Genomic DNA, 20,200 nt, shown 5'->3' with positions numbered 1-20,200 from the left:
TTATACAATATTCGTCTTTGTCTGACTTATTTCACTTATCATAATACCCTCTAGGTCCATCCATGTTGTCCAAATGGCAAGATTTCATTCTTTATGGCTAATATTCCATTTTATATATATAAAATACACACACACACACATTTTTAAAAAGTAGACAAATCCACAATCACTGTCAGATTTGAACATCTCTCTCTCTCTCAGTAACTGATAGAAAAGAGGACAAAGAATAATTAAGGATATATTAGATTTGAAGAAACTCAATCTAATCGGACGTGTATAGAATACTAAATGCTGCATCCAACAACTGCATAACACATATTCTTTTTAAGCCCACACATAACATATACTAGTTAGATCAAATATTGGTGCATGAAGCAAATCTTAACAAGTTTCAAAGTACTGAAATCACAGAATATGTTTACTTATCCCATATAACATGTGCAGTTGTATGCCAATTATATCTCAATAAAGTTGTTATAAAAAATTAATTTTATATAAAATGGTACAGTCAGTACCCATTATGTATATTGACATATCAAGAAGAAAATTCTCTCTTCCTTAACAAATTCAGGATGGGGAGCATACTATATAAGTTATACAATAAAATAATTCAAATTTTAGTTTGTAATATGAATATCAAAAAACTAATATTTGTATAGATGTCACCAGAACAGTATAATATGGTTAATGATAGTAACACTTCTAAAGTTCTGAAATATTTTTGAATGAGAAATAAAACAAGGGAAACATCAAGCTGGTTGACTACAATTTTACAAGTTTTCTTGCAGCCACACAGTCATTTTGATTCACAAAACTACCTTTCCTGGTTCAGTTCTATTATAGTGAAGTGTTCTGGATTAAAAAGCAAAACTTCCATGTCCAGGAGATGTTCTATATTAATTAACACAATTCAGTTGAACATGTCAATAAATAAGTTACTACAACCTACTTCCATAACAGGAAATTACTTAACACAAATCCAAGCAGTAGTACTTTTTCTTTTTTTTTTTCAATTACAAAAAATGGTGTATTAGATAAAATTTGGGGGGAAAAACAATCCATGATTCTCCATTATCCCCCATCCCAACACAAGCAGTGTTATTTTGGAATTACTACTTTCCAGTTTGTCCATATGCATATAGATTTTCACTTTACCCGTAATGAGTATACAAGTTTTTATATTTAAACTTTGTTCAATATATTCCAAGTTTTTACAGAGTTGTTCTAATTATACTTTTCTTAAAGGCTGCATAAATACTAATTCCCACTGATGTGTTAATTAGTCATTCGAGTTGGGTATTTGGGTTAGACACTGAAGCTAAATGTTTGGGTTACTCCGTGATTGCCTGTTACACTTACTGTTATACCTGTATAGATCTTTTAAAGTTTATTCTTCTCTCAAACTGTTTCCTTAGGATAAATTATCCAATATTGGGAATGAGTAGGTATAAACATTTTTCTGGCTCTTGAAATATATTACCATAGTGCTTTTCCAAAAGGCAGAAATCAAAGTACAAGATTGCTAATAGTACATATGGGTGTCCACTTCAAAACAACCATACTAGCAGTGGGTGTTAACTTTAAGTAAATAACATTTTAAATTCAATTAAAATTTACCCCAGGACAATCCTTCAATGATTTACATACTTCGGAGGATCTTTCACTTACCATCTTGTCTGTTGCTTCAGGAATTATTCCTTCATGGAAGTTTACTAATGTCTGATCATGAAATCATTTTATATCTCTTTTTTAAATCCTTAAGTTCTGCTTAAACATTCTTAAACCGTTATAAGGAAAGTACATAATTCCATTAACAGAGAGCAGCTTAACTTAGAATTGAACTATGAATTGGAGAGGGTTGACATGGAAACCAAATTACATAATGGCAAGTAAATACCTAATTGGTGGGCTCTGAAGTCAATTCCTCACCCCCATTCCCCCAATCTCGTTGTTTTTTCTTTAATTGGGGGTATAATTGCTTTACAATGTTGTGTTAGTTTCTGCTGTACAATGAAGAGAATCAGATAATATGGGTACATATATCCCCTCCCTCTTGGACCTCCCATGCCCCGGCATCCCACCCATCTAGGTCATCACAGCACTGAGCTGAGCTGAGCTTCCTGTGCTTTATAGCAGATTCCCATTAGCTATCTGTTTTACACATGGTAGTGTATATATGTCAATCCTAATCTCCCAATTCGTCCCACCCTCCTCTTCCCCTCCATGTCCACATGTCCATTCTCTACATCTGTGTCTCTGTTTCTGCCCTGCAAACCAGTTCATCAGTACCATTTTTCTAGGTTCCACATATACGCATTAATATACGATATTTGTTCTTCTCCTTCTGACTTACTTCACTGTCTATGACAGTCTCTAGATCCATCCACGCCTCTACAAATGACCCAATTTAGTTCCTTTTTATGGCTGGGTAATATTGCATTGTACATATGCACCACATCTTCTTTATTCATTCGTCTGTTGGTGGGCATTTAGGTTGCTTCCATGACCTGGCTATTGTAAATAGTGCTGCAATGAACATTGGGGTGCATGTGTCTTTTTGAATTATGGTTTTCTCTGGGTATATATGCCCATTAGTGGGATTGCTGGGTCATATGGTAGTTCTATTTTTCTTTTTTAAGGAACCTCCATACTGTTCTCCATAGTGGCTGTATCAATTTACACTACCATCAACAGTGCAAGACGGTTCCCTTTTCTCCACACCCTCTCCAGCATTTGTTGTTTGTAGATTTTCTGATGATGCCCATTCTAACTGGTGTGAGGTGATACCTCACTGTAGTTTTGATTTGCATTTCTCTAATAATTCATCATATTGAGCAGCTTTTCATGTGCTTCTTGGCCATCTGTATGTCTTCTTTGGAGAAATGTCTATTTAGGTCTTCTGCCCATTTTTGGACTGGGTTGTTTGGTTTTTTAATATTGAGCTGCATGATCTGTTTATATATTTTGGAGATTAATCCTTTGTCCATGATTCGTTTGCAAATATTTTCTCCCATTCTGAGGGTTGTCTTTTTCTCTGGTTTGTAGTTTCCTTTGCTTTGCAAAAGCTTTTAAATTTCATTAGGTCCCATTTATTTTTGTTTTTATTTCCATTACTCTAGGAGGCGGATCAAAAAATTATCTTGCTGTGATTGATGTCAAAAAGTTTTCTTCCTATATTTTCCTCTAAGAGTTTTATAGTGTCCAGTCTTACATTTAGGTCTCTAATCCATTTTATTTTTGTGTATGGTGTTAGGGAGTGTTCTAATTTCATTCTTTTACATGTAGCTATCCAGTTTTCCCAGTAGCACTTATTGAAGAGACTGTCTTTTCTCCATTGTATATCCTTGCCTCCTTTGTCAGAGATTAGTTGACCATAGGTGCGTGATTTATCTCTGGGCTTTCTATCCTGTTCCATTGATCTATCTTTCTGTTTTTGTGCCAGTACCATACTGTCTTGATTACTGTAGCTTTGTAGTATAGTTTGAAGTCAGGGAGTCTGATTCTTCCAGCTCCATTTTTTCCCCTAAAGACTGCTTTGGCTATTCGGGGTCTTTTGTGTCTCCATACAAATTTTAAGATTTTTTGTTCTAGTTCTGTAAAAAAAAAAATGCCATTGGTAATTTGATAGGGATTGTATTGAATTTGTAGATTGTTTTGGGTAGTATAGGCATTTTCACAATATTCTTCTAATCCAAGAACATGGTATATCTCTCCATCTGTTGGTAACATCTTTAATTTCTGTCATCAGTGTCTTATAGTTTTCTGCATACAGGTCTTTTGTCTCCCTAGGTAGGTTTATTCCTAGGTATTTTATTCGTTTTGTTGCAGTGGTAAATGGGAGTGTTTCCTTAATCTCTCCTTCAGATTTTTTATCATTAGTGTATAGGAATGCTAGAGATTTCTGTGCATTAACTTTGTATCCTGCAACTTTACCAAATTCATTTACTAGCTCATCAGTGGTTTTCTAGTGGCATCTTTAGGATTCTCTATGAGTAGTATCATGTCATCTGCAAACAGTGACAGTTTTACTTCTTTTCCAATTTGTATTCCTTTTATTTCTTTTCCTTCTCTGATTGCTGTGGCTAGGACTTCCAAAACTATGTTGAATAACAGTGGCGAGAGTGGACATCCTTGTCTTGTTCCTGATCTTAGAGGGAATGCTTTCAGTTTTTCACCATTGAGAATGATGTTTGCTGTGGGTTTGTCATGTATGGCCTTTATTTTGTTGAGGTAGGTTCCCTCTATGCCCACTTTCTGGAGAGCTTTTTATCATAAATGGGTGTTGAATTTTGTCAAAAGCTTTTTCTGCATCTACTGAAATGATCATATGGTTTTTATTCTTCAATTTGTTAATATGGTGTATCACATTGATTGATTTGCATATATTGAAGAATCCCTGCACCCCTTGGATAAATCCCAGTTGATCATGGTGTATGATCCTTTTAATGTGTTCTTGGATTTTGTTTGCTAGTATTTTGTTGAGGATTTTTGCATCTATATTCATCAGTGATATTGGTCTGTAATTTTCTTTTTTTGTAGTATCTTTGTCTGGTTTTGGTATCAGGGTGATGGTGGCCTCATAGAATGAGTTTGGGAGTGTTCCTTCCTCTGCAGTTTTTTGGAAGTTTGAGAAGGATGGGTGTTAGCTCTTCTCTAAATGTTTGATAGAATTCACCTGTGAAGCCATCTGGTCCTGGACTTTCATTTGTTGGAAGATTTTTAATCATGGTTTCAATTTAAGTGCTTGTGATTGGTCTGTTCATATTTTCTATTTCTTCCTCAGTCTTGGAAGGCTATACCTTTCTAAGAGTTTGTCCATTTCTTCCAGGTTGTCCATTTTATGGGAATAGAGTTCCTTGTAGTACTCTCTTATGATGCTTTGTATTTTGCAGTGTCCGTTGGAACTTCTGCTTTTCCAATTCTACTTTTATTGATTTGAGCCCTCTCCCTCTTTTTTTGGTGAGAATGGCTAAAGTTTTATCAATTTTGTTTATCTTCTCAAAGAACCAGCTTTTAGTTTTATTGATCTTTGCTATTGTTTTCTTTGTTTCTATTTCATTTATTTCTGCTCTGATCTTTATGATTTGTATCTTTCTACTAACTTTGGGTTTGGTTTGTTCTTCTTGCTCTATTTCCTTTAGGGGTAAAGTTACATTTTTCATTTGAGATTTTTCTTGTTTCTTGAGGTAGGGTTCTATCGCTATAAACTTCCCTCTTAGAACTGCTTTTGCTGCATCCCATAGGTTTTGGATTGTCGTGTTTTCATTCTCATTTATCTCTAGGTATTTTTTGATTTCCTCTTTGATTTCTTCAGTGATCTCCCGGTTATTTAGTAGTGTATTGTTTAGCCTCCATGTGTTTGTGTTTTTTACGTTTTTTTCCCTGTAATTGATTTCTAATCTCATAGCGTTGTGGTCAGAAAAGATCCTTGATATGATTTCAATTTTCTTAAATTTACTGAGGCTTGATTTGTAACCCAAGATGTGATCTATCCTGGAAAATGTTCTGTGCGCACTTGAGAAGAAAGTGTAATCTGCTGTTTTAGGATGGAATGTCCTATAAATATCAATTAAATCTATCTGGTCTATTGTGTCATTTAAAGCCCGTGTTTCCTTAGTAATTTTCTGTTTGGATGATCTGTCCATTGATATAAGTGAGGAGTTAAAGTCCCCCACTATTTTTGTGTTACTGTCAATTTCCTCTTTTATAGCTGTTCGCAGTTGCCTTATGTATTGAGGTGCTCCTATGTTGGGTGCATATATAGTTATAACTGTTATATCTTCTTCTTGGATTGATCCCTTGATCACTATGTAGTGTCCTTCCTTGTCTCTTGTAACATTCTTTATTTTAAAGCCTATTTTATCTGATATGAGTATTGCCACTCCAGCTTTCTTTTGATTTCCACTTGCATGGAATATCTTTTGCCATCCCCTCACTTTCGGTCTGTATGTGTCCCTAGGTCTGAAGTGGGTCTCTTGTGGACAGCATATATATGGGTCTTATTTTTGTATCTGTTTAGCAAGCCTGTGTCTTTTGGTTGGAGCATTTAATCCATTTATGTTTAAGGTAATTATCAATATGTATGGTCCTATGACCATTTTCTTGTTACGGGCTGATTTTTGTAGGTCCTTTTCTTCTCTTGTGTTTCCCACTTAGAGAAGTTCCTTTAGCATTTCTTGTAGAGCTTGTTTGGTGGTGCTGAATTCTCTTAGATTTTGCTTGTCTGTACAGCTTTTGATTTCTTCGTCAAATCTGAATGAGGTCCTTGCTGGGTAGAGTAATCTTGGTTGTAGGTTTTTCCCTTTCATCACTTTATTATTTTTTTTATTAGTTTCTGCTTTATAACAAAGTGAATCAGTCATACATATACATCTGTTCCCACATCCCTTCCCTCATGCATCTCCCTCCCTCCCACCCTCCCCATCCCACCCCTCCAGGCGGTCACAAAGCACCGAGCTGATCTCCCTGTGCTCTGCGGCTGCTTCCCACTAGCTATCTACCTTACGTTTGGTAGTGTATATATGTCCATGCCTCTCTTTCGCTTTGTCACAGCTTACCCTTCCCCCTCCTCATATCCTCAAGTCCATTCTCAAGTAGGTCTGTGTCTTTATTCCCGTTTTACCCCTAGGTTCTTCATGACATTTTTTTTCTTTAATTCCGTATATATGTGTTAGGATGCGGTATTTGTCGTTCTGTTTCTGACTTACTTCACTTGTATGACAGACTCTAGGTCTATCCACCTCATTACAAATAGCTCAGTTTCGTTTCTTTTTATGGCTGAGTAATATTCCATTGTATATATGTGCCACATCTTCTTTATCCATTCATCCGATGATGGACACTTAGGTTGTTTCCAGCTCCGGGCTATTGTGAATAGAGCTGCAATGAACATTTTGGTACATGGCTTTTTGAATTATGGTTTTCTCAGGGTATATGCCTAGTAGTGGGATTGCTGGGTCATATGGTAGTTCTATTTTTAGTTTTTTAAGAAACCTCCATACTGTTCTCCATAGTGGCTGTACCAATTCACATTCCCACCAGCAGTGTAAGAGTGTTCCCTTTTCTCCACACCCTCTCCACCATTTATTGTTTCCAGATTTCTTGATGATGGCCATTCTGACTGGTGTGAGATGATATCTCATTGTAGTTTTGATTTGCATTTCTCTAATGATTAATGATGTTGAGCATTCTTTCATGTGTTTGTTGGCAGTCTGTATATCTTCTTTGGAGAAATGCCTATTTAAGTCTTCTGCCCATTTTTGGATTGGGTTGTTTGTTTTTTTGCTATTGAGCTGCATGAGCTGTTTATAAATTTTGGAGATTAATCCTTTGTCAGTTGCTTCATTTGCAAATATTTTCTCCCATTCTGAGGGTTGTCTTTTGGTCTTGTTTATGGTTTCCTTTGCTGTGCAAAAGCTTTGAAGTTTCATTAGGTCCCATTTGTTTATCTTTGTTTTTATTTCCATTTCTCTAGGAGGTGGGTCCAAAAGGATCTTGCTGTGATTTATGTCATAGAGTGTTCTACCTATGTTTTCCTCTAAGAGTTTGATAGTTTCTGGCCTTACATTTAAGTCTTTAATCCATTTTGAGCTTATTTTTGTGTATGGTGTTAGGGAATGATCTAATCTCAAACTTTTACATGTCCCTGTCCAGTTTTCCCAGCACCACTTATTGAAGAGGCTGTCCTTTCTCCACTGTACATTCCTGCCTCCTTTATCAAAGATAAGTTGGCCATATGTGCGTGGGTTTATCTCTGGGCTTTCTATCCTGATCCACTGATCTATCTTTCTGTTTTTATGCCAGTACCACACTGTCTTAATTACTGTAGCTTTGTAGTATAGTCTGAAGTCAGGGAGCCTGATTCCTCCAGCTCCGTTTTTCATTCTCAAGATTGCTTTGGCTATTCAGGGTCTTTTGTTTTTCCAAACAAATTTTGAATTTTTTTGTTCTAGGTCTGTGAAAAATGCCAGTGGTAGTTTGATAGGGATTGCATTGAATCTGTAGATTGCTTTGGGTGATAGAGTCATTTTCACAATATTGATTCTTCCAATCCAGGAGCATGGTATACCTCTCCATCTATTTGTATCATCTTTAATTTCTTTCATCAGTGTCTTATAATTTTCTGCATACAGGTCTTTTGTCTCCTTAGGTAGGTTTATTCCTAGATATTTTATTCTTTTTGTTGCAATGGTAAATGGGAGTGTTTTCTTGATTTCATTTTCAGACTTTTCATCATTAGTGTACAGGAATGCCAGAGATTTCTGTACATTAATTTTGTATCCTGCTACTTTACCAAATTCATTGATTAGCTCTAGTAGTTTGTCGGTAGCATCTTTAGGATTCTCTATGTATAGTATCATGTCATCTGCAAACAGTGACAGCTTTACTTCTTCTTTTCCAATTTGGATTCCTTTTATTTCCTTTTCTTCTCTGATTGCTGTGGCTAAAACTTCCAAAACGAAGTTGAATAAGAGTGGTGAGAGTGGGCAACCTTGTCTTGTTCCTGATCTTAGTGGAAATGGTTTCAGTTTTTCACCATTGAGGACGATTGGCTGTGGGTTTGTCATATATGGCCTTTATTATGTTGAGGAAAGATCCCTCTATGCCTACTTTCTGCAGGGTTTTTATCATAAATGGGTGTTGAATTTTGTCGAAAGCTTTCTCTGCATCTATTGAGATGATCATATGGTTTTTCTCCTTCAACTTGTTAATATGGTGTATCACATTGATTGATTTGCGTATATTGAAGAATCCTTGCATTCCTGGAATAAACCCCACTTGATCATGGTGTATGATCCTCTTAATGTGCTGTTGGATTCTGTTTGCTAGTATTTTGTTGAGGATTTTTGCATCTATGTTCATCAGTGATATTGGCCTGTAGTTTTCTTTCTTTGTGACATCCTTGCCTGGTTTTGGTATCAAGGTGATGGTGGCCTCGTAGAATGAGTTTGGGAGTGTTCCTTCCTCTGATATTGTTTGGAAGAGTTTGAGAAGGATGGGTGTTAGCTCTTCTCTAAATGTTTGATAGAATTCGCCTGTGAAGCCATCTGGTCCTGGGCTTTTGTTTGATGGAAGATTTTTAATCACAGTTTCAATTTCAGTGCTTGTGATTGGTCTATTCATATTTTCTATTGCTTCCTGATTCAGTCTTGGCAGGTTGTGCATTTCTAAGAATTTGTCCATCTCTTCCAGGTTGTCCATTTTATGGGCATAGAGTTGCTTATAGTAATCTCTCATGATCTTTTGTATTTCTGCAGTGTCAGTTGTTACTTCTTGTTTTTCATTTCTAATTCTATTGATTTGAGTCTTCTCCCTTCTTTTCTTGATGAGTCTGGCTAATGGTTTGTCAATTTTGTTTATCTTCTCAAAGAACCAGCTTTTAGTTTGGTTGATCTTTGCTATCGTTTCCTTCATTTCTTTTTCATTTATTTCTGATCTGATCTTTATGATTTCTTTCCTTCTGCTAACGTTGGGGGTTTTTTGTTCTTCTTTCTCTAATTGCTTTAGGTGCAAGGTCAGGTTGTTTACTCGAAATGTTTCCTGTTTCTTAAGGTGGGATTGTATTGCTATAAACTTCCCCCTTAGAACTGCTTTTGCTGCGTCCCATAGGTTTTGGGTCGTCGTGTCTCCATTGTCATTTGTTTCTAGGTATTTTTTAATTTCCTCTTTGATTTCTTCAGTGATCACCTCATTATTGAGTAGTGTATTGTTTAGCCTCCATGTGTTTGTATTTTTTACAGATCTTTTCCTGTAATTGATGTCTAGTCTCATAGCATTGTGGTCGGAAAAGATACTTGATACAATTTCAATTTTCTTAAATTTACCAAGGCTTGATTTGTGACCCAAGATCTGATCTATCCTGGAGAATGTTCCATGAGCACTTGAGAAAAATGTGTATTCTGTTGTTTTTGGATGGAATGTCCTATAAATATCAACTAAGTCCATCTTGTTTAATGTATCATTTAAAGCTTGTGTTTCCTTATTTATTTTCAATTTGGATGATCTGTCCATTGGTGAAAGTGGGGTGTTAAAGTCCCCTACTATGATTGTGTTACTGTCGATTTCCCCTTTTATGGCTGTTAGTATTTGCCTTATGTATTGAGGTGCTCCTATGTTGGGTGCATAAATATTTACAATTGTTATATCTTCTTGGATCGATCCCTTTATCGTTATGTAGTGTCCTTCTTTGTCTCTTCTAATAGTCTTTATTTTAAAGTCTATTTTGTCTGATTTAAGAATTGCTACTCCAGCTTTCTTTTGATTTCCATTTGCATGGAATATCTCTTTCAATCCCCTTACTTTCAATCTGTATGTGTCTCTAGGTCTGAAGTGGGTCTCTTGTAGACAGCATATATATGGGTCTTGTTTTTGTATCCATTCAGCCACTCTGTGTCTTTTGGTGGGAGCATTTAGTCCATTTACATTTAAGGTAATTATTGATATGTATTTTCTTAATTGTTTTGGGTTTGTTTCTGTGGGTCTTTTTCTTCTCTTGCATTTCCCGCCTAGAGATGTTCCTTTAGCATTTGTTGTAAAGCTGTTGTGGTGGTGCTGAATTCTCTTAGCTTTTGTTTGTCTGTAAAGCTTTTGATTTCTCCATCAAAGCTGAATGAGATCCTTGCTGAGTAATCTTGGTTGTAGGTTTTTCCCTTTCATCACTTTAAATATATCCTGCCACTCCCTTCTGTCGTGCAGATTTTCTGCTGAAAAATCAGCTGATAACCTTATGGGGATTCCCTTGTATGTTAGTTTTTGCTTTTCCCTTGCTGCTTTTAGTATTTTTTCTTTGAATTTAATTTTTGTTAGTTTAATATGTGTCTTGGTGTGTTTCCCCTAGGGATTATCCTGTATGGGACTCTCTGTGCTTCCTGGACTTGTGTGGCTATTTCCTTTCCCATGTTAGGGAAGCTTTCAACTATAATCTGTTTGACTATTTCCTTAGAACCTTTCTCTCTTCTTTTTCTGGGACCCCTATAATTCGACTGTTGGTGCACTTAGTATTGTCCCAGAAGTCTCTGAGACTGTCCTCAATTCTTTTCATTCTCTTTTCTTCATTCTGCTCCTCAGCAGTTATTTACACCATTCTAAGTTCCAGCTCATTTATTCATTCTTCTGCCTCAGTTATTCTGCTACTGATTCCTTCTGGTGTATTTTTCATTTCAGTTATTGTGTTGCTCATCTCTTTGTTCTTTAGTTCTTCTAGGACTTTGTTCAACATTTCTTGTATTTTCTTGATCCGTACCTCTATTCTATTTCCAAGATTTTGGATCATCTTTACTATCATTACTCTGAATTCTTTTTCTGGTAGGTTGCCTATTTCCTCTTCATGTATTTGGTCTTGTAGGTTTTTACCTTGCTTCTTCGTGTTTAACATATTTTTTCATCATCTCACTTTTTTTGATGGGTGGGACTGTTTCCTCTCTTACTGGTTGTTTGGCCTGAAGCTTCCAGCACTGGAATTTGCAGGCAGTTGGGTAGATCCGGATCTTGCTACCAAGATGAGGACCTCTAGGAGACCTTACTCTGATTAATATTCCCTGGGGTCTGAGGTTCTCTGTTAGTCCAGTAGTTCGGACGCAGTGCTCCTACCACAGGAGTTCAGGCCAGCCCCCCGACCCATGAACCAAGATCCCGCAGGCCGCACAGTGTGGCAAAAAAAAAAAAAAAAATAGCAGAACAATAACAGTGTAAAAAACAAAATTAGAAAACAGATACATTAGAAAAAATAAAAATATAAATGAAACAATCAGAAAGTAAAACAGAACCACAATAGCCCCCCACAAAAAAATAAAGGGCCGGAAAAGGCCTTGGCTGTGGGGGGGTGAGGAGCTTAGATGGGAATGGAGCTTAGGGGGCCAGGGTTTAGGTGGGGAGCAGGGTCTAGGCTCCAGAATCACGTGGCCAGTAAAGGCCCTGGGGGGGTTGGGAGCAGGGCTTAGGCTCAGCGTGGTGGGACGGGTCCCTGGAGTGCCTTTGGCCTCCGAGTGTTGTGGATGAGGCCTGAGACCTCAGCAGGCTCGCCAGGGACCGAGTGGTCAGGGGAAACACTAGCCGCATTCCCCCGCTCTGATCCTCTTGATTCCCAAGGGTCCCTCCCCGTTGGCCTCTACTCTTCCTTTACCCTCTCTCCTATGTCCCCAGGACCCACGCGACCAGAGGGGGCCTCAGAGGGCAGAGGACCAGGCCTGGGGACTGCAGCAGGCTCCCTGGGGCCCAACTGGGCAGGGGAAATACCAGCCACATTCCCCTCCAATCCCCCCAAGGGTCTCTCCCCATCCTTGTTGATTCCCTTGCAGTGAGTGGGCCTCTCCAGGCGTCGGCACCTCTCCCCTGCCCCAGCCGCCCCTCAGGGGCGCTGCTCCCATCCCACCTCCACTTATCCTACCCCCTTGCTCTCCCCCATGTCCTACCCAGTCACTCAGGGGTTCCTCCTGTCCCCTTGGGTGTCAAGGTCCCCCACCAGTGTCTGGTAGGTGCCCTAGTTGTGAGGAGACACGGACTCTGCATCCTCTTACTCCGCCATCTTGACTCCGTCCCCTCTGCTAAAAATGTCTCATTGTTTTCTTAAATGGCTCCTTTTTGTTCATGAACATAGTAAAGGTCTACTGAGTCCTAAATTTAAACAAACCAATCCTCACTCAACCATGTAGTCCCTTCAAAGCACCTTGGGGGCCCTTTCTTATAACTGCCAGAAGTGTTACAGAGTTTAACTTTTTCCTCAGTGCCTTGCTCTGTGCCACTGAAAAAGCTATTTTGAAAGTCATCAATGTGTTCTTTCTCTGTTAAAACCAGTAGTTTTTCCTCAGGCTCGTAACTTGAGACCTCTATGCAACATTCATAACCATGCCTCCCACCTTTCTCACCAACCTCTCTTGTTTCCTACCATTTCCAAAGTCTGTCCTCAGCAGTATTTCTCTTCAAAAACTTTTTCCTTTGGGTATGTCAACTATTTATACAACTTAACTGTAGATGGATCCCAAATCCATCCTTCCCTCAAAGGACCAGATCTATATTTCCAACTTCTTGGACTATTTTCAGATGTTTTGTAGGCAAATCCAGTTTAAAAAGTCAGAAGTTAATTCTGTCCATCTCCCCCACATCAATTCCTCCATCAGTGTACCTTACTAATGGCACTATCATCCTCACTCTCATTTAGGCTAGAGATCTTGCTTTTCATGTCTAATGCCCTTGTTCTTTTCCTCACTCTAGACAAGTTTGTTAAATTCCACCCTGGGAATTTTTTTATTCTGTATTCTGAATCCCACTGCCACCTCCCTAGTTCAGATCCTTTTTATGTTCTGTTTCTACTATTATAAAAGCTTCCTTGATATTTCCAAATTGATTCTTCTATAATTTTCTATTGCATCATTACCATTTCAATCTTCTTAAAGGACAACTCTGACTGCGTCATTTCTTTGTCCATAAACTTTTTTTTCAAAAACTCAAAAATTATTATTATATTAGCTTGATATACTCAACACATGCCTTATTATCTTTCTATTCCCTGAACACATATGTTGCTTTTCCTTCACCCCTCTTTTTAAATTTTCCTTTCTTGTCAAACAACCTCTACCCTTTAAAACTTTTGGGGAAAGCTACTTATCAATTAAAACATTAGCTTTTTAATAAGTAACACTGGACTCCCCTGAACAAATATACTCTCTTCCTTCCATAAAATTGTTACGGAATCCACTGTATTCTATCTTGAATTTCATTTAGTTATGTGCTATGCTTGTTTATTCATATTAGACTGAAAATAATTTGCAGGTAAAAATGGCATCTTACGTAATTTTTACCCAGTACTTTCACTGACTATTCTCATTAGATACCAAATTTCATGCTGTTCAATCATTTATTGAATATTTATTATGAGCCAAGGCCATACAACTAATAAGTAATAGAACTTGAACAAAGCTCTAGTTCAAGAGTGTTGGCTTTACTAACATACCATAGAAAATGTCAAAAATCCCAAAGAAGATGTCTAAAATGTTTAAAATAATAAGATGTATTTTCTTCTGTACCCCAATAGCAATTTGAATACATCAATATTATTATTTATTGGAATATTTTATGAATATTTCTTTACATTTCTGTGTTCTTCCAATTGATTGCGGATATTTGCATCTCTAGGACTTAGCACAATGCCTAGCACATAGTAAGCTATCAATAATTTCATTGCACATTCAGGAAGCAGAAAAGAATCTGAGTAAAGATATTTATTAAAAGGGGATGTCTGATAAATCAATCTAACAGAAGAAATCAACTGATCACTGATTGTCTTTTCTATCTCTTATTAGATAAAGCTTTCTCTGTTGAAATTGAGACATTGGCCTAGAAGTAGATAGATTAAGCCCACAGAACTGGATACATCAATCAATGAAAAAAAATCAGCGGGAAAAACAAAGTCATGAGTGCAGTACTCCAGAGAATACCCAACACAAAACAAGATAATCAATGAAGTTTTCTATGTGCTCAGGAGATTTTTAAACCATATATATACACTAGTAGAAAATGGCATATCTGTTGAGTGTCTACCATGTGCCAGGCACTGTGTTAGATGTTAGATAATGTACCAAATGGATAGTGTATAGGTAAATAATCAAAAGCAGATGATAATGTGATAGGCGTTGGTAATTCAGTTCATTAACTACCCAGGTAATTCAATTATAATTGAAACTATTCAAGTTCTGTCTGGCTTGTTCCTATAAGACAACATTAGAAATTTGATTTTGTTCATCACTGGAGTGAAAAATATGGTACCACGGATTACCAAATATATTAAGTAATTAAGTAGGTTCTGATTCTTAATCAAAGGTAAAATTAGGGGAAAACTATCTTAAAAAGCTTTACCACTTTATCAATTAATTAAACAAATAATTATTTAACATCTACTCTGTGCTACATAGAGAACTAAGTGTTGAGAAAAATAAGCCACAATTCTTTGCAAGGTTCATGTAACCGCATGGAAGAAGCCAGACATATAAACAATGATGACATTAAGTATTTTTTCTTATTAAAGACTGTCATGAAGTGGAGTCTTTCATATAATGCTGGTTTTGGAGGCCAATACCAGTATTTGTGTTTACCTTTCTTATAAAACAAAAAACTCTCTGTATTTTAATAAATCATATTTGTATTTCACTGACTACACTAAGAAAAATCAATCCCATAAACTGCTAATTGATTATATGAATTAAAAAAATCTATCTTCATTCCTTCCCCACATCAACACTCTTCCTATTCTCAGTGTGTCACACTTTTGTCCTCAAGCCAGACTGTCCTTTAAATAAATATTTCAGCCCAGAGTTTGCTCCTTCTGCCTAGGATGCTTCTCAAAAAATTTACAGAAAAGGTGTCCACCCTCCAAAAAACTACTGGGTTGGCCAAAAGGTTCATTCGTTTTTTTCCGTAAGATGGCTCTAGTAGCACTTAGTTGTCTTTAACTTCATTCAAAACAATTTTGTTAGATTGTATGTGACAGCTGTCATACCAGTGTGCATTTTAAAAAAGACACCAAAAGTGGTGAATTTTTGTGTAGCCATTTTCATATTGAAGATGGAAGAAAAAAGCAACTTTTTCAGCATATTATGCTGTATTATTTCAAGAAAGGTAAAAACGCAACCCAAAAGCAAAAAAAGATTTGTATAGTGTATGGAGAAGGTGCTGTGACTGACTGAACGTGTCAAAAGTGGTTTGCAGGGCTTCCCTGGTGGCGCAGTGGTTGAGAGCCCGCCTGCCGATACAGGGGACGCGGGTTCGTGCCCCGGTCCAGGAAGATCCCACGTGCCGCGGAGCGGCTGGGCCCGTGAGCCATGGCCGTTGAGCCTGCGCGTCCGGAGCCTGTGCTCCGCAACGGGAGAGGCCACAACAGTGAGAGGCCCGCGTACCGCAAAAAAAAAAAAAAAAAAAAAAAAAAGTGGTTTGCAAAGTTTCGTGCCTGAGATTTCTCGCTGGACAATGCTCCACGGTTGGGTAGACCAGTTGACGTTGATAGTGCTCAAATCGAGACATTAACTGAGAACAAGCAACTTTATGCCACGCAGGAGATAGCCGACATACTCAAAAATATCCAAATCAAGCCCTGAAAATCATTTGCACCAGCTTGGTTATGTTAGTTGCTTAGATGTTCGGGTTCTACGTAAGTTTAGCGAAAAAAACCTTCCTGACCTTATTTCCGCATGCGATTCTCTACTTAAACGTAATGAAAACGTTCCATTTTTAAAACAAATTGTGATGAGTGATGAAAAGTGGATACTGTACAATAATGTGGCACAGAAGACATTATGGGGCAAGTGAAATGAACCACCACCAACCACACCAAAGGCCCGTCTTCAATCCAAAGAAGGTGATGTTGTGTATACGGTGGGATTGGAAGGGAGTCCTCTATTATAAACTCCTTCTGGAAAACCCAACGATTAATTCCAACAAGTACTGCTCCCAATTAGACCAACTGAGAGCAGCACTCGACAAAAAGCATCCAGAATTAGTCAACAGAAAATGCATAATCTTCCATTAGGATAACGCAAGACCGCATGTTTCTTTGATGACCAGGTAAAAACTGTTACAGCTTAGCTGGAAGTTCTGATTCATCCGCCGTATTCACCAGACATTGCACCTTTGGATTTCCATTTATTTAGGTCTTTACAAAACTCTTAATGGAAAAAATTTCAATTCCCTGGAAGACTGTAAAAGGCACCTGGAACAGTTCTTTGCTCAAAAAGATAAAAAAGTTTTGGGCAGATGGAATTATGAAGTTGCCTGAAAAATGGCAGAAGGTAGTGGAACAAAAGGGTGAATACGTTGTTCAATAAAGTTCTTGGTGAAAATGAAAAATGCATCTTTTATTTTTTACTTAAAAACCGAAGGCACTTTTTGGCCAACCCAATATCTCATGCAAGTTTTCTCAATTTCCAAACAATGTGATATCACATTCTAATATGTATGGTAATTTTTTGTTGCTGTTGTCATTACCCACCCCCACCTTCTACTTCCCCTGAGCATAAGCCATTTGAGGATACCTTGTATGTTCTATAGGGTTTAGCATGCACAAAGTGCTGAGTAAATATTCACTGAGCTTAAATCCAATTAAATTGACTGTGCTATAAGCAAAAACAATACTTTCACACTGTTTCTGAAATTTTAAAAAAATCAAACATTAATGGAAGAGTAAATTAATTTTATTGACTGATGAAAAACTAAAGTGATAAGAAGTACGAATAGTAAACAATAATCATTGAGTTGTGCTGGAATTCTATTTTTCTTCTTTTCACTTTAAGCCAAAAGGACATAAAATTATAAACCATTAGTGAGCTAATCATTTTAAGTTTCTTCAACAAAAGCTGCATAGTTCAGCAGTTGCACAGCATTAAATATATACATTTTTGCAAAACCCTGAAAGTTTTAATTTTTGTGTTGACCTCAAAGGCTAATAGAATCACCTACACTGGTCGGATTCAGAGTTTCTTTTCCCTTTTCTGCCACCCTGTAAAGAAAAATAGGGTAAATTATTTAGGAAATAACATTTTGGGGGCATTTTCTTTTCAAGAATAAATGAGATCAAAAACATTTTTGACTATGAAAAGGAACTTCTTTTCTGAGTTTGTTGCAAATTTGAATGAACATACCACTAAATTACTTTTACGTATTTTAAATAGCAATAACCATTGTTATTTTTACAAACGGTTAAAGTAGGTTGTAGAAAACAGTTATCTATTTGAACTAGTCTGGACTTAGTCTGATCACCAGTATCTTATTTTTTAGAGCTCATTTGCACTGTCCCAGATTTTTTTTTTAAATAAAAATTTTGATTAGGACTTCCCTGGTGGCGCAGTGGTTAAGAATCCGCCTGCCAATGCAGGGTTCGATCCCTGGTCTGGGAAGATCCCACGTGCCGCAGAGCAACTAAGCCCGTGAGCCACAACTTCTGAGCCTGTGCTCTAGAGCCTGCGAGCCACACCACTGAGCCCACACGCCACAACTACTGAAGCCTACGTGCCCTAGAGCCCGCGCGCTGCAACTACTGAGCCCACACACCGCAACTACTGAGCCCACGCGCCGCAACTACTGAAGCCCGCGTGCTCAAGGGCCTGTGTGCCACAACTACTGAGCCTTCATGCTGCAACTACTGAAGCCCGCGTGACTAGAACCCATGCTCCACAACAAGAGAAGCCACTGCAATGAGAAGTCTGTGCACCACAACAAAGAGTAGCCCCTGCTCACTGCAACTAGAGAAAGCCCGGGCGCAGCAACAAAGACCCAATGCAGCCAAAAAAAAAAAAAAAAATTGATCAAAATAGACAATTTGCTCCATATGATCAGCAAATTTGGTGATTCACTTCATTACCCTTTTGGGTAATTCAATTTCTAATTCAAGTTCTGTATAGTTTTGTTCATATAAGACAGCATTAGAAATCTGATTTTGTTCATCAGTGGGTTGAAAAGATTATACTTTTCATATTTGCTCAGTGACATATATAAATCTGTATTTAATTTCCTCCAAATGAAATGCCATCAATGGTATTTGACTTGAGCCAAAGAAAGAGAAAGGTGGCTTAAAAGACAGGAAGTATTTTTCATTAATTACTTTTAACAACATTTTCTGCCTTACTCTGATTCAAAAAGCAAATAATCATTTAAAAAATATGGAAAGCACAAAAGTACAAAAAAATTTAATCATCCATAACTATTCTACCCTCCATTTTAACCATAAATAATGGTTTGATGTATTTATAATAATTTTATAATTTTTCTACATTTTTATAAACTATGGCAATGATACTCAAACTTGGTTAATTACTAGAATCACCTAAGTAGTAATATTTTTAAAATTCTGATGTCTAGACTTTGTCCCAGCCTATTTACTTATGATAATTAGTAGTGGGCTGAACAATCAAAAAGTTCCCAAGAAATTCTGATGATCAGCCAAGTTTGGGAACTACTTGTCTGTGAAAGCACGTTTTTTAGAGTGGCGGTTATATCAAGGGCACATGGAACCCAGACCCATTTAATAATGTTGGCAGTTTCTCTTTGTTTGTTTCACCCTTTTTCTGCCCATAACCTCCCTCTTGGTGTTCAAAAACATGTCTACAACCAACCTTCTTTTAAAAAAAAAAATCAAGTATAAGAATGCTGTCATTTATTCCTGACCAAATAAAAGTTTTGCAAAGATTCATTCAGAGAAAAAAAAGTATGAAGAGGTTATATGAAACTTGAGATGTATAATGACAGGTGTTAAAAATAAGATTTATTTCCTGATAGCAGGGAAATAAAAAATAAATTTACTAAAAAACTTTCTACAAGGTAGATGCCCACTATACAGAGGTACCAATGTTATATAGCTTAAAACTCTTACCTTTCTTCTAAACAAGAGTTTTAAAAAAATAATAATAATTCAAAGACCCTTTTCAAAGCTTCCCAGGCAAAGGGAATCTTCCTTCCTGGATTGATGACATGTCAAAGCTGGAGCTAAACAACTTTTATATTCTCTAGGCCACCAGTGGTGGCTTTCGAACTTTTTTGACCCCACATCAATTAACTCATTTTATATCATGACATAGACACACATACGTATTCATATACAAATATATGTGTGTGTATATTCACACATATACATATACACATATATTGAAACAAAGCCCTGATATTGTTTACTGCTTCACCCAGAAAAAAATGCTGAATGCCATCTTGTAAATGCAGAAGAAATGACAGAATTAGAAAAATCACTATTTTTCAACTACCAAAATAATAACTGATAAAAATATCATTAATCTGGATGCTAAAATCATTGGGTAAAAATAAAGGATATTCACACAATCTTAAACTATAACTTCACATATTATTTATTAATTACAAAGAGGGAAAGATATCTTTACAATGAAGATATCTAGGAGAGACTGCTGTACGCAAGTGATCAAACTTATTATATAATGGGATAAATGTCATTATGTACCTTCCCTCAATATGATTCACTGGCACATATCTCACATCATCTATGTAGTACCAAAGGTCTTTTGAGTTACTTTAGTTATTGCTGTATATACATACCAATGTCTAGAATAAACTTAACATTTTCTATGATGTAAATTATATAACCAATAACAAAATTATCAATATGTTTGCTGAATAAATTTTGGCCTAAGAATACAATAGTACATTTATTCTCACATGTATATACCTATTCCAAATGCATTATTTGTGATGA

General features: G+C 36.9%; 1 protein-coding gene across 3 annotated transcripts in view; it reads right to left on the bottom strand.

The window, feature by feature from the left end:
• Positions 1–17,146: 17,146 nt before the first annotated feature.
• GKAP1 (G kinase anchoring protein 1) overlaps positions 17,147–20,200 on the bottom strand; it is an 83,993-nt gene continuing 80,939 nt past the window's right edge. For 2 of the 3 annotated variants that reach the window (XM_081236180.1, XM_081236179.1), the window contains one exon: positions 17,149–17,482. In XM_081236180.1, the coding sequence (XP_081092306.1) occupies positions 17,435–17,482 (48 nt within the window). In that variant the 3' untranslated portion in view covers positions 17,149–17,434. Of the gene's footprint in view, positions 17,483–20,200 lie in introns of all 3 variants that reach the window. The other variant, XM_081236181.1, reaches the window with a different exon arrangement.

This window comes from Mesoplodon bidens, assembly GCF_964165515.1.
Source record: "Mesoplodon bidens genome assembly, chromosome: 6".
NCBI classification, from domain to species: Eukaryota; Metazoa; Chordata; class Mammalia; order Artiodactyla; family Ziphiidae; genus Mesoplodon; species Mesoplodon bidens.
This window is presented reverse-complemented; position numbering and strand designations above follow the sequence as displayed.